Source organism: Solanum tuberosum, unplaced genomic scaffold (genome assembly GCF_000226075.1).
Source record: "Solanum tuberosum cultivar DM 1-3 516 R44 unplaced genomic scaffold, SolTub_3.0 scf00032, whole genome shotgun sequence".
NCBI classification, from domain to species: Eukaryota; Viridiplantae; Streptophyta; class Magnoliopsida; order Solanales; family Solanaceae; genus Solanum; species Solanum tuberosum.
This window is the reverse complement of record NW_006238958.1, coordinates 1583194-1596967: the sequence shown is the minus strand read 5'-3', so window position 1 is coordinate 1596967 and position 13774 is coordinate 1583194. Positions and strand designations below refer to the sequence as shown.

General features: G+C 36.5%; 2 protein-coding genes across 2 annotated transcripts in view; both read right to left on the bottom strand.

The window, feature by feature from the left end:
- Nucleotides 1–464: 464 nt before the first annotated feature.
- Nucleotides 465–9339, bottom strand: LOC102605585 (protein FREE1). Its single transcript, XM_006342007.2, has 10 exons — nucleotides 8351–9339; nucleotides 7161–7247; nucleotides 6517–6648; nucleotides 4113–4244; nucleotides 3265–3330; nucleotides 2354–2464; nucleotides 1874–1966; nucleotides 1079–1112; nucleotides 909–976; nucleotides 465–808 (listed from the first exon to the last, which is right to left on the bottom strand). The coding sequence occupies exons 1-10, from the start codon at nucleotides 9239–9241 to the stop codon at nucleotides 731–733; spliced, it is 1692 nt and encodes a 563-aa protein (XP_006342069.1). The 5' UTR covers nucleotides 9242–9339; the 3' UTR covers nucleotides 465–730.
- Nucleotides 9340–9786: 447 nt separating this feature from the next.
- LOC102605251 (prostaglandin E synthase 2) overlaps nucleotides 9787–13774 on the bottom strand; it is a 4391-nt gene continuing 403 nt past the window's right edge. Inside the window, exons 2-7 of the mRNA XM_006342006.2 lie at nucleotides 13471–13741; nucleotides 12203–12337; nucleotides 11798–11876; nucleotides 11507–11601; nucleotides 10438–10605; nucleotides 9787–10336 (exon numbers count right to left, since the gene is read on the bottom strand). Of these exons, the coding sequence (XP_006342068.1) occupies nucleotides 10176–10336; nucleotides 10438–10605; nucleotides 11507–11601; nucleotides 11798–11876; nucleotides 12203–12337; nucleotides 13471–13741 (909 nt within the window). The 3' untranslated portion in view covers nucleotides 9787–10175. The remainder of the gene's footprint in view (nucleotides 10337–10437; nucleotides 10606–11506; nucleotides 11602–11797; nucleotides 11877–12202; nucleotides 12338–13470; nucleotides 13742–13774) is intronic.

Below are 13774 nucleotides of genomic sequence, written 5' to 3'. Positions count from 1 at the left end.
AATAAATAAGAATATCTATAGTTATTTTAACTTTTTGTATGAAATAATTAGAATACTCAAATGGCGTATTTGATAAAAGTCGTATATATAACTTGAACTGGGAAGGAGACCTTTCATGTCTTTTGAATCTACCCTACTATATGAAGTCAAAATACATGATTTTAACCCTCATAAAACGAAAACTGATTCTTGAGTAAACACTACAACTAACTTCCTATACTCGACACTTTGATCAAATCAAGTCTCTGCAATTTCAAAATCTCCGACTTGTTCTTCCCGCCCGGGGAAGCTAAAATTTTAGTAGATAAGAATCCCGTAAAAACTTCTTTCGAGTAATAGGCTCAAGAACAATAGCTAAAGGACCTGATACTACCAGCAATTTGTACTTATCATCTTTCTTGTTTTTCACATCTTATAATTCCACTGGAACCTCAAAATAAAAGGGAAAGAGAAGAGGGCAGAGGTTTAAGAAATCAAATTAATTTAAACTTGAGTTAATGGAATCAAATTCACTTAAATTTTCTCCATGTAAAGAAAAAAAAGTGTAAAATTTCTTCCTGCTAATACAAATCAAATGAGCAAATTGCCTTGCCAGGAAACAAACGGGTACCAACCAAAGGGGCGTCACAAACGGTTCGAATATTAACAGATGCACAAAATAATGTATGAGAACACACAAAACCAGAAAAGAGTTTACAGTCCTTCCTTCCATTGACGGAAAACATCAAAATCAGTGCGAACTAACGAGGAATGGATTCTGGCAAACCCCACATTCTATAGTCTCGGAACCTGAGCTTGGAACTTGAACCTGCAGTTCAAGTATTGTAGAAGAAGTTGATATAAAATGTGGATAGTGGTCTTAAGCTCTTCAAGATTTCAAATAGCTAAGGAAGGCTAAGATTATTAACCTGCAAATGTACTGTACAAGTAGGGCAAGCAACCTCTTTCATCCTCCCCGAACGATCTTGTCTGGAGCCTGAAACCGGAAAAACTTCATGAGCTAGCAGACAAACTATGTTATGAATTAGCTCATTATCAAATACTAAGCATATATGTATTTCAGCAGATAAACACTTACCAGATGATCCTTTTCGGTTTCTCTCCATCTCCTCCTGAGAATAACAAGCAGATTTAAACATCAACTTAGTTCAGCGATGCGATAAGAACAATGAAAGCATTTTGTAAAGGAATACTATAATCACTATCCACCCAGAATGAACTAGCAGATGCAAGAATCAAAACTAGAACGGTATAACTACATAATACACGAAAAAGCATTACAAGGCATAGTGCCCATCATACAGATGGAATTTTTAATTAGATGTGATACTTTATTTTTGTTCGATTTCTGTTGATGAAACCCTTAATATGTTTTTAAAGCTTATGAATAAAAATCTGAAAGGTCGCCAGAGTAATTAATACTAGCTCCATTTCAATTTATTTGTCTGGTTTTGACTTGGCACGAAGTTTAAGAAAACAAAGAAGACTTTCGAATCTTCTACTCTTAAACTAAAGATACGTACAATGTATCAAAATGCACTTTAATCTTTTGGTCTTAAACATGCCGTGTGGAAAGTTAGAATTAAAGAGTTTCTAGAAAAGGAAAAAGACATTCTTTTTTAAACGGACTAAGAAGGAAAGTAAGACGAATGAACTGAGATGGAGGGAGTATATAACCTCTTTATGCAAAACAAAACTGACAAAAAGTTAGTTTTTGGTTTTTCCTTTCCTTTCCTTCTTTTTTTGCCTTTTGGTTTCTAAATTACAAAGAGCACTCATATATGTGCAAAAGTGAGTGGAATATGTGGGCAGGGTCTGCTTCTGCAGTTTTCAAAAGAGCACGAAGTGATGGAAAATTCAAATAATAAACCACCTGAAGCTTCTTGGCAAGGTCTTCATGACTTTGCAATCCAGTTGATCTATTGACAGTTTCCTTCGCGCTGCTTAGCCGCCGAGAAACCTCAGCCTGGATAAAAGCCATGAGATGTAGTTAACAAAATGAAACCATGATATATTTGGCAAAGTAGCAATTTTAGTGCACCTATAACCATGAATTACCACATGAGAAAAAGTCAGTACTACTAAAAAAATATCTAAAAGGAAGTAGGAACTAAGTTTTATGAAATCTTTTTTAAACCCAAAAGAGAGCTTATTTAGAAAAGGGAGCCAGAACAAAATGTCAAAAACAGAATTGGGCCCCTTCCCGCGTATGCGCCTTTATTTATATTCTTTCTATTTTTGAATTACCAATGGAGAATCTTTCTAAAAAACTTTTTGTGATTTGTGGCCTTAAGAGAATCAGGAGATGAACAAAAAGCAGTCATAGAAGGTGCAGATGGTAGTTAATTCATACCGTACATCGGTCACAAACTCTAACAACTGGTGCATTCTCATCAGCTGTCAGTGCAGTTCTTCCCTGAGTGCATTTGTCACAGAAAATATCTCCACAATTCCGACAGTGATGCTGAGAACAAAATCTAAATGTCATTCCTCTAGTCTTTTTTAAGTTCCCTAAAGTTTAAAAAATAATGCAAAACATAAAGCAATGCACAACGAGAAATGCATAAACAAATTTTTGGAAAAGTCAAATTTCTATTACTAAACACCAAGTATAAACAAGTTCTCTTTCCATAATTTTCTTCTTCTTTTCCTATTTTGGAACATGTTCTTTTTTCCTTTTTCAGACAAGTAGTTGGGGATAGAGATTAAGCAACCAAATGTCAGGATAACTTATATTTGCTAACGGTCAAAAGAGGAAAGAGTAGCAAAAGGGAAGGAGATATTAATTACATAGTTTTATGACAAAACAAAGGAAGAGGGGTAAGGGCCACTCCTCCACATCTGCAATTTCAACCTTTGTTAAGTTGTCGAAAGTAGGAAATAATTTCTGAACAAGAATAAGTACTCCCTCTGTTTCAAAAAGAATGTCTCTTTCCCTTTTTGACAACTCTTTAATCCTAACGTTCCACGTGGCATGTTTAAGACCACATGATTAAAGGGCATTTTGGTGCACTCTACATATCTTTAGTTTAAGACCACAAGATTCAAAAGTCTTTTTTACCTTTTTTAAACTCAGTGTCAAGTCAAAAGCAAACAAAAAATTGAAACGGATGGAGTATTTCTTTTACTTCTCTCATCTTTAGAAAACAAGTAATAACACATAACTCTCATTAGGGAAGTAAATTAAAAAGTCTACTCCCCTCCCACTTTGAATGAAACATAGTGCAAGCAAGAAGAATTAATATATGTAAGGACAAGACATACCCTGCGCACAAAGGCATTGAAGGCTGATCCACAAGCTGTGCACTTGGAAACTGCTTCATCAGGAACCTGACAAAATGGTACTGAGTTAATGAAATTTAATGGTTCTACTAAAACATGAAAAACTTCCCAGCACCTCAATAACATTTAGGTAGATTATTTCTCTAAGCGGCATATGCATGCCAGCACATGACTCATTAAACCTCGATTCAGCTGGTGACAAAAATACTGGAGCAGAAATTAGCATAAAAAAATATTATGAACTGAACGGCGCAATCCTTTTGTTTCTCTCCAATATTTATGGCAAGTAATAAACCAAGGACTAAAACCTTTTCTTTTGGCAACTTATGAACATCATTTAACAGATTTTCTTTTAGCAGTATATGAATTACAGAAGAACATTACAATTACCAAAAACAAACTTCAGGCAAATTTGAAGTGCAGCAGACATGAGTTCCAATCACTATACACTTCAAGCTGCATCTATACGTAATTCAATTTGAAGATGTTTTAGATTGATAAACAAAAAAAAAAAAAAAAAAAAAAAAAAAAAAAATTAAAGAATAAGATGAAATCAAGTCCGCTCGGCAATATTGAAGAAATTGGAGAGGAAATACAGCTCAATCAGCATAACCAAGTGAAGAGACTCGAAGATCAGCCAAAAGTTTGTCTAAGTGAGAAAGTAAGTAAATACGGAGAGAATAGAAACAAAATTAGATGAGATAAAATTGACAAGAAAGAATCACTCTTTTTTAAAAAAAAAATTGTTGAACGAGAAAGTATAGTCGTAGCTAATCATTATATCATGTAAAAATGAGGCGTGTGAAAACAAATAAAATAAAACATGTTACCCAGTGATCTTTCTCCTCATTGACGGTCTTCACTATATTAATCCAATCAGCAAGACCTTTCTTCTTCTCAGTAGGCTGTTCAGCCACCTTTGGAGATTCAGAAGACCTGATTCTTCCACCCATCTCCTTGAACTGCTTGAAGGAAAAGAAAAGTTATTTTCAAGAAGTTCACATATATTGTGTTGGTCTCTCTCTGTGTACTAATGCATACACCAGCAGAACCAGAAACTTAAACAAGGGGATTTAAAAAATTTACTAGCATGCCTTATTTGGGATCTAAATGTCTGATCTAAAGCAAATTTTGAACCCCTCTACCACTAAGACCTTATGTCAAAGGAATTCAACAGTTAATATATAACAACAACAAAAAAATCTTTTTCCCTATTTGCAAAGTATAATTTTCCAACGAAAGGGATCTGGTTGAACTCCCTTGCTTGTTACTAGTTCCTCCCCTGAATGCATATACTGTTTGATGTGAAATCCTTCTCTATCTTCAGGCAGTATATATATGTGTTCATGTGTGTGCATACACTCGCTTTCACATAAAGTAGCTCCTGCACGGAACACTGACAAGCCGCTGGCAAGCAGGTAGACAAGCAATTTGGATGGTGGAAAGGAAGTGGCAGCAAAAGATACAGTACCGTTTTGCCTTTTCAGTTCATATGAGAAAGGAACATTATAACTTTTGAATGAGTAGAGAAAACATTGTCTTGAGTCAAGAGTCTAGCTTGTATATTTGTATTTTTGGTGTAGAAAAGAGAAACCATTTTATATTAAATGGATGACAAGATCTTTGGGAATCCCTAACAAATGCCTAAAGACATGATGGAACTTATATAGTAATACTACCTTGGTGTGACATCAATGGAAGACATTCGGCCTATGAAAAGGAAAAAAACCGATCTAGAGTTCACAAAACACTGACGAGAACCTTTTGAAGCAACTATAAATTTTAACTCAGAGAAACTTCTAGGGCGAAATAGATGGTTTCATGCAAAATACTAGGCCGCGGGAGAATGGCATGAAAGATGAAGATGTCATGTTACACATAAAATTAATACATGATGGAAAATAAAAAAGTGCTACTGGAGATTTATGTGCTAGAAAGATGGCCCTGGAAACTGCTTTGGAAGGTGAAATGTCCATTGAAAGTTTCATGTTTTGTTTGGCTACTAATCAAGAAGGCATGTCTCACTCATGAGGTCCTACAGAAAAGAGGCATGCAAATCTGCTCAAGGTGCTTTATGTGTGAACAGGAAGGTGAAGTGAACAACCATCTATTCATACACTGCCAAATAGCTACCAGTTTGTGGATTATGTTTTTATGCATTTTGGGGGTTAGTTGGGTGATGCCAAAGACTACATTGGAGCTTCTGAACAGTTGGCTAGGAGTTGGAAGCAGAGGTAAAAAGGAAGAATGGTGGAAGCTCATCCCATCATGTATCTGGTGGTCCATCTGGAAGGAAAGAAACACTAGGTGCTTTGAAGGACAGAAAACTACTTGTCAGAGGATTAAAACAAACTGTATTAGTCTTCTATTTTTTTGGTGTAAACAAGATTTGGTGTAAGTTTCCAATTCATCATTTCTTGGATGATGAATTTTTTCTATGAATACAAAGTTACCCTTTTCTCAAAAAAAAGGATTCCTACCTAAATGGACAAATTCTACAAAACAATTATCCGACCAGCAATGGTATATCATATTTAATGTTGGACCTCCAAAATACAACTATTACCTTCTTAAAAAAACAAACCAAGATATCCCCAGATAGATGAGGGTGACGGAGATGTGGATGTCAAGATGGATGTGCAGTCATACAAGATTAAACAAGATAACAAATGATCACATTTGAAAAAAGGTGCAAGTAGCACACATATTAAATGAGAAAGTCTCTTGAGATGGCTTGGTCATGTCCTACATAGACCTCCAAACGCACTGGTCTGTAGGTGTGAAACCATGCTGAAAATGTTGAAAGGCTACAGGGTAGATCTAAAATCACATTGAAGGAAATTCTCTCTAATGACTTACAATATCTTGGAATCCATGCAGACCTAGCAAGAAATGAGACATAATGGAAGAAAAGATAAATACATGCAACACCAGTAAGTTTATTAAATTTTTGTCATATTACCATGTTTACTTTAGGTTCAATATTTCCTAGGAGTCTATTAGTCATGTTAGAGATTTACACATCAGTAGAGAACTTCTAGAGCTTCTTATTTTTATGTAGTATAATGTCGGACTAAGATGAGCTTAAATGGCTACATGCAATGAGAGTTCATGCAATTGATCCTAACTTGCTTGGGACTGAGGGGTGGTTGTTGTAAACATCAATTACTAAATTGTTGAAGATAAAAACAAATTTAGATCCCAAATGCAAAAAAATGGAAAGACAAATTTGACCTGTACAACTGCAGCCGTGACTGTATCTAATAGGGAACTGGTTGTGTAACTGTTTGACTGCAGTCTGATACGCCTTGGTTCTATATCCACTGCACTTTTTGACCAGAAGGCAAAGGTAGATGAATCCGCCGCCTAAACAAGACAAATAGGACCAGTTCATTGATGCTCTGCAAAAGTTCGAAGAGCTGGAGAAAATCCAGATATTGGGGGCAAGGAAAGGACAAAATCCAATGTGCATTAATGAAGTTGAGGGCATATATTATTCAGGTTCTCAATGTACCGCCAGAATCTTGAATTAAAATCCTGCTATTGAGGCTCAAATATACGACCCCTGTTGGTATGGACAAAACTATCATGCAGCTGTCATGCATTCTGTTAAAAGACAGTCGAAGCTGAAAACCCCAAAAATACTTCTAAAACAAGATTCTAACTGCACATTGAGCATGTAGCAATTTATGCCCTCATCCTAGCATTACCAGTAAACAATGTTGCAAAGCCAACAATGTCAACCTTCAAGTTTCAGCCCATTAAAATTATATCATAAAAAGAGTAAACTCTTTCATAGTCATATCAGGAAGGTAAAATAATAAAATTATGTTATCATCATACATGGTTGGACGTGGAGAGAAAGAACAAACACTTACCTCAAGTCTAGTTACCGTGTCAAGAGGATAAATTCTTAACATCCGGCTAGTGCTTGGGTCCAACATGCGGATTCCATCCAAGCCAATCTGGAATGCACCACAAGCAGGACTCAAAGTTAAAATGCTGCTATATGCTTGATCAATGAAGAGATAGAGATGCATAATACACCAAGACATGAAGCCTATTAACAGCACAACACAGGCACATACCAAAAAGGGAAGCATCCATCTTGTTGAAGCACAAAACATAACTAGAAGATTTTACCAAAAGGATATTATATAATACTGTTTATCTTAATGGCTCAAAAATACACACAGCATATAAAAACTTCATTAGGCTAAGTGGACACTGCATCCTGAGGAGAAGTCTGTACCACTTACAGATCATGGCAGGGTTTTCAATGAAGATGACACAACATTGAGAATCAAGAATTGAGACACAAAAATGTTAGATCATGGTATGATCCAATGTAACGGTGCTACAATCTCAGATATAACAAAGCACATGCTAATTTGGAAATTTCTTAGCAATATGCTAAGTACCATAATACCAAATCATGAACTGAAATTGGTCAAGACAGAAATCATCAAAATAAACAGAGGAGCCTCAGGTAAGGCATGAAACAGGAATATGCAGATGCCTTTTGAATGGGGAAGAATGTTTTCCAGGGAACATTTCCTGTAGAATATGTTTTATATGAGAAAACCACGTTCAGGATCATTTTGGTTGGATACCAAATTGGTGGGAAAAGACATTGGAGTGGTATTATAAAGTTTTTTTTCATAAAGGTTTTCAAGAACATCTAAATGTTGATTGAAATAAGTGATATGGAGTCCGAGTTCAAGAAACTTGTAAAGGAAACTGACTTCTGCCCATAAGCTATGGAAGTTGTTTGCCTTTATGGTGGAACATGTTTTTCATTTTCTTTTTGATAGGTTAAATGTAATTTCCAATTGTCCATAATCCTAAGAAATCAAACACACTGAAAAATGATTTCTTTTAGGAAAACATATCCTAGAAAAGCATATTTCTTCATACCAAAACCCCCTGAGCTGAAATATATCAACTGCAACTACTATTAAGTTTTCAGTTCTATATTAAGATGCTTCATGAATGTAACTAACCAAAAACTTCCGCAAAAGTAATGACAATCATCAATGACATCCAAAGTCAGTACTAAGAGACCCACCTGGCAAAGAACATCTTGGGTACTCTGTCCACCACTTTCAGCTAGTAACTTCACCCTAAACTTCTGCACACCACTTCTCGCATCCTGCTGCGTATCAACCTTGGGAATTGCCTTGACGATCTTCGCAGTTGGAGCTGATGAACGTTCTTTCGGAGAATTATACCCAATTGGCCTCCCAAAATCATCAAAACTAGACGACCAAGTCGAAGACTTTGAACCAGTCCCTCGTGCCCCATAAGGCTCTACTTTACTACCCTGATAAGCAAACACTCCATCACCATAACCATCATTACCATATCCACTTTCAGCTCGTTTCCCATAAGTATCTTGCCCAAATTCACCTCTCCGCGAACCATAATTCCCATATTTATCCACAGGTTCATCAAAATACTGTCCACTTTGATCAAACTTCCCAGTATTATCATAATTCGGAGTTGAATAAACTGAAGGATACGAAGAATTCGGAGTGGGACTGTGATTGTAACTAGGAGCAGCCTGGGGCTGATCGTAAGGAGGATAATAAGATTGTTGAGGCTGAGAATGAACTGGGTTTTGATAAGCTCCGTGGGATTCAAACGAGGGAAACGGAGAGGAGTGCTGAGGCTGTTGCAACGCCGGAACCGGAACCTGCGCTGGTGGTGGAGGATTGTAGGTCTGTAACGGAGGTGCTGGAGCAGTGGAGGGAAAATCGGGATTTTGGGTATAATGATTGGGGTAAGAAGAGGGATAAGATGAGTAATCTGAAGGCGGAGTGTAAGTGGCGGCGAACGGCGGAGCAGAAGCGTATGCCGGTGGTGAAGGGGTGGGGTTTGGGATCGGAGCCGGCGAGATTTGGCCGGAATTAGGGTAATTGTAGTAGGGATTAGAGGTTGTGTAATCGCCTTGTTGCATTTTTTGATTCGGGAAATACAGAGAGCTTTGAGCTTTTTTTTCTCTCTTCTGATCGGTGATCTTTGCTTGTGATTGAAGAGAAGACAGAAAAGCAGTTGTGCTTGACGGGTGTTTTTTGGGCCGGACTTTTTTTGGGCTTTTATTTTCCTCAAATATTACTAAAATTACATCAATCATATTAAGAACTAATTATATAGTAATCCTATTCTTTTCCAAATTGCAAAAAATCTCTTAAAATTATAGGATCTCGAATACAGCTCACACATTGCAAATGATATACTACTTAATGAGAGAAAGTATCCAAAAGGATATAGAAATGTATCCAAGAGGAGAGCAGTTAAATTCCTTCAAGTTCATGTTACTTTCTACCAGCACAACTGCGCAAGTACAAACTAACTCTACCGATCAAAGCTTTAATCATAGAAGAGGACACAAGTCTATCAGCACATCTTAAATGTTTTGAGTAAACAAAACTATCGAAATATTCTTAATTATAGCTCAACTTCTGCATATGAGAGGAAAAGTATAGAAGTAGAACGGAAGAATTTCAAATCCCAGTAACGAAAACATAGAAATTAATATGATCGTTAGGAAAAGAAAGGTCCACATCTTGTGGAAGGACAAATCAGTAGTAAAATTAGCACATGAAAGTGACGAGTTTACACCATTGGCGAAAAAATGGTGTAAACTGCAAGTTGTCTCGGCACACCTCAAATACAACTTACATCCAAAAGAATAAGTCAATGTAGAATGGAAACAAGCCCACATCCAAATTTATTTTGTATCTAACTACCAAAACTTTGTGAAAGTGCACTCCTTTATATATTAATAATTTGTCACTAGCTTGGAAGTAATATTCTTTCTCAGAACTGTAATCAACTAGTGTCAAAAACTGATCCTGAATGTGATTTGCCCATTGACCAATAGATGTCACTTAAGCTTGAATTCTAGCAGACACGCCTACTTCACTTTCCATCCGAGAGTACCAATCACCAATACGTGTGTTCTCCACCATGTCTCTACCAGATTTCAGATAGCGAATGGGTCTCAAAACGCCATATACAGCAAGATCTGCTAAGTTTGGTTTAGAACCACCTGTTAAGATTGAAAATGAGTGAAGGGTCACACATAAGACAAAGATTTGATGCAAAAACTATCAATTAAATCGATTTTGAGACATAGAAGTTAGAACAGACCAAGAAAGTCTCGGCCCTTGAGAGCATCAACCCATGTTTCTGCAGCTTCATACAGGGATGCACGCTCATCTGTAATATTATATTTCTTCTTCAATTTCTTCGAAACAAAATACATGGCTGCAGCTCCAGCATATTTGGCAGTTATTCTCTCCGTAAAGCTGAAATTACCTGTCCTTAGTATAAAATAAGATCAGACTTGAGCTAGAGGTAAATTAAGGAAAACATTGCTCTAAAAGGCACCCAGGCTTTAACTAATATGAAGGTAGACAAAACAGAACAAGACTTGCAATCAGGCTATGTTGAATAGAGATCAAAAGGAAGCCAACAAAAACTCTACCATTTATTAGCTGCTAGTATGTAGACACTGAAAAAATAAATATGAGAATTCTAGGCAATCAAGTAAAGAACTCTCTAAACTATCTGTAGAAGGACTGAGAATAAGTTCCACGCTTTCTCGTATCCACTACAATTTAGGTACTATACTTTATCAAGCCTAACTTAAATAATACATAAGAAAAACACAGGGAGCAAGGAAGAAAACAATGAACAAGACAAATTCAACTAAACCGAACAGCCACGACTAGTAACACACTGAGCAAGTAACATTTGCTTTTGGTCAAATTTATAGAGGACATAACCTTGGATACAAATCATGATACAGTAGCATTCTATTTCACATGTTTTCATCTTGAATTCTTCAGACCAAATTTAAAATGCAAAACGTAAGACAATGGATGTAATCACACTGTTCAAGTTGTAACAGAAGAATAGTTACTATCGGACAACATCAAGTCTAGCAAAGAAGCAGCAAAGCATCACCTACATCAACTACACTTGTTTACCCCAACTTAATTAACTGAATACTTATAAGATGGATAAAACACCGAAAAGAGACGACATTTTTTCTGGACTAATTAAAGACTCACATGCATCAAAACTTTACTGCAAAAGGTAAGATTAAAGAAAGCTAGACATTTTGATTCAAAGCCATTAGTATGAAAGAAGAAAAGCACCATATTAAATTATCTTCCCAGAATATTGACAAGAGGTCACTACAATCAAACCTTACCATGACTAGTTATGTAATCGAACGATTCAAGAGCTTCTGAGGTATTTCGGTATATGTTAGGTGATAACATGTGCACCAAGTGATCATCCACCCACCTGCATTTGCAAGAATCACGATCTTTAGATAAGACCCAAGTACCTAACAAAGAGCAAAAAGTTTCATTTGAAGAAAGGCTAATTTCCTACGTCAGTTACTGACTTGATTACTTAATTCACAAATATCATTTATCTCAAGAGGAAAACGCTACGGCAAAGTCATAAAACAATCATAAATGGAAGAAGAAGTGCATACTTGCGCCATTTGCTCTCTTCATCGGCATCAAAGGTAGAATCACCAGAACGAACCTTCTCGTATAATTTATCAATAATATCTATAATCCACAGAAAAGTGCAAAAGAAAAGTATTTAGAAGTAACTATAAAAGAGACAAGTACGAATCAGATGTTATATAATCCATTCTATCCATCTTAAATGCAGATATAGTTATCTTATTTTACTAACACTCCAAATGAATAGGATTTCAATTAATTTTACCAACAGTCAAGATGCATCTTGTAATTAGTTGTGTAAAAAAACTAAGAATAGCATACTTATCATCAATAGGTTTACAGCTATCATACAGTGACAATGCGATTAACAGCAAATTTACTCAAAAAATTGAAGCATTCCAGGAAATCGGAAAATATATAGCAAGTACCTGATGAGTTCACCATCTGTTCACCATCAACCAACACAACAGGCACTTTCTTATAATCAGACCACTTGAGTTCTTTTTTGCTGATGGGATTGACCTCAATGATCTTGTATGGTAAGTCATAGTAGTCGAGGAATGCTGAAAAGAAGAAGTTCCAGAGTGAAGGACTATGGTGCATACCAGCTAATAATAATTAATAAGGGGCAGGAAAAAAGAAGGGATCACAGTTTTGGAATCATAAACGTTAACAAGCAGGCAATATGACTACTCAGAGATAAAATTGTCAAAAAAAGTCAATACACCTTCAGAAAACATTCTGTATCAAGAAATCAAAAGTAGTTAAGCAACTGTAAATTCCAACCAAGAATATGAGTATACACTAAATAGTTTACTGAGATGAAGCATACTGTAGAGAGAGAGTAACTTGTTAGTGGGAATTAAAGATGCTAGATATATTGTTTAGGAAGATTCTAGGAATCTTGTTACCATAGAATTACTATCTTATTGTGTCAAGTATCGTACATAGGTGGGGATAGGATCACTTGGTCAACTTATAGACAATCCTCCGCTCATGAGCTAGTTTGGGATTGAGTTAGGGTAAGGGTTCATTTCTTTATCATGTTATCAAAGCAGGACTATCCCAATTTATTGTTTCCAATGTTCAGCCCTCCGTCCTATATTGGCCATGCTCCAGATGTTCAGTACTAGGTGTAGGTGTGTGGCGTGTTGAGTATCCCACAACACTTGGTCTCCCATCATGAGCTAGCTTCTGAGGTTGTTTTAGGTCCAAAGTCTATTCTTAATCGTATTGTCAATGAACCATCTCCAACTATTGACAGATCACAAATGAATTCAATAAGCTATGTGCACTAGGGTGGATACGGGATCAAGTATGAGAGGAATAGTTCTAAATTCAATTCTCCATTTGCAAAAAAGTTCTTAAGCCAAAACTAGATTCTCTTTTAGCCAAAACTATAAGAGAAAAAAGGAAGTAAAGCTCTTGTTTTGCAGAGTAGTTAAAATACAAATCCTATGAGGTTCCAAAGAAATTTCCCAGTCACTTGCTCTCTTTTTCATCTTGATTTTTTTCTCCGTTATTACCCCAATCCTTGCAGCTACGTGCTAATAAATCTATAGGCTACCAGGACAAAAATAACTAGCTATCGTTATACTGTTGAGCTAAGACATTTCTAAATCACGCACATCAGCACAAATAAGTAAGTACAAAATAAACCAAACGGACAAGAAAGAAATAGCTAAAAAGTGAATACCTTTAACCTTGTTACAGAAAGGACAAGCTTCATACTGATAAAGGACAAGATCTTTTGGGCGTAATTCCGGTGGCACTGCTTCTTTAGCGTGGACTTCGTCGGTCAACGTGGTTGCCGCCACCGAGAAAAGCATTGTTCCAGCAACAGCATGAGCTGCGGTTCTAGCAGATAGATCCGTGAGCAAATTGTTGAATAACCAGTTAGACTTGGCAGATGATTTGTTGCTGCTCGTGCTAAACTGAGCCGCCGTAGACATCCGATGCTGCGGCACCTCCACGGCGGCTGCACCCTCCCCTGCCCGGTA

What these genes read in the sequence shown, in the direction of transcription:
- LOC102605585 (XM_006342007.2), bottom strand. Translation starts at nt 9,241, where the DNA reads ATGCAACAAGGCGATTACACAACCTCTAATCCCTACTACAATTACCCT. An exon ending in TCAATGCCTTTGTGCGCAGG is followed by an intron (nt 2,465 to 3,264) that starts GTATGTCTTGTC and finishes TTTTGTTCTCAG; the next exon opens with CATCACTGTCGGAATTGTGG. An exon ending in CTTGTACAGTACATTTGCAG is followed by an intron (nt 809 to 908) that starts GTTAATAATCTT and finishes CTTGAACTGCAG; the next exon opens with GTTCAAGTTCCAAGCTCAGG.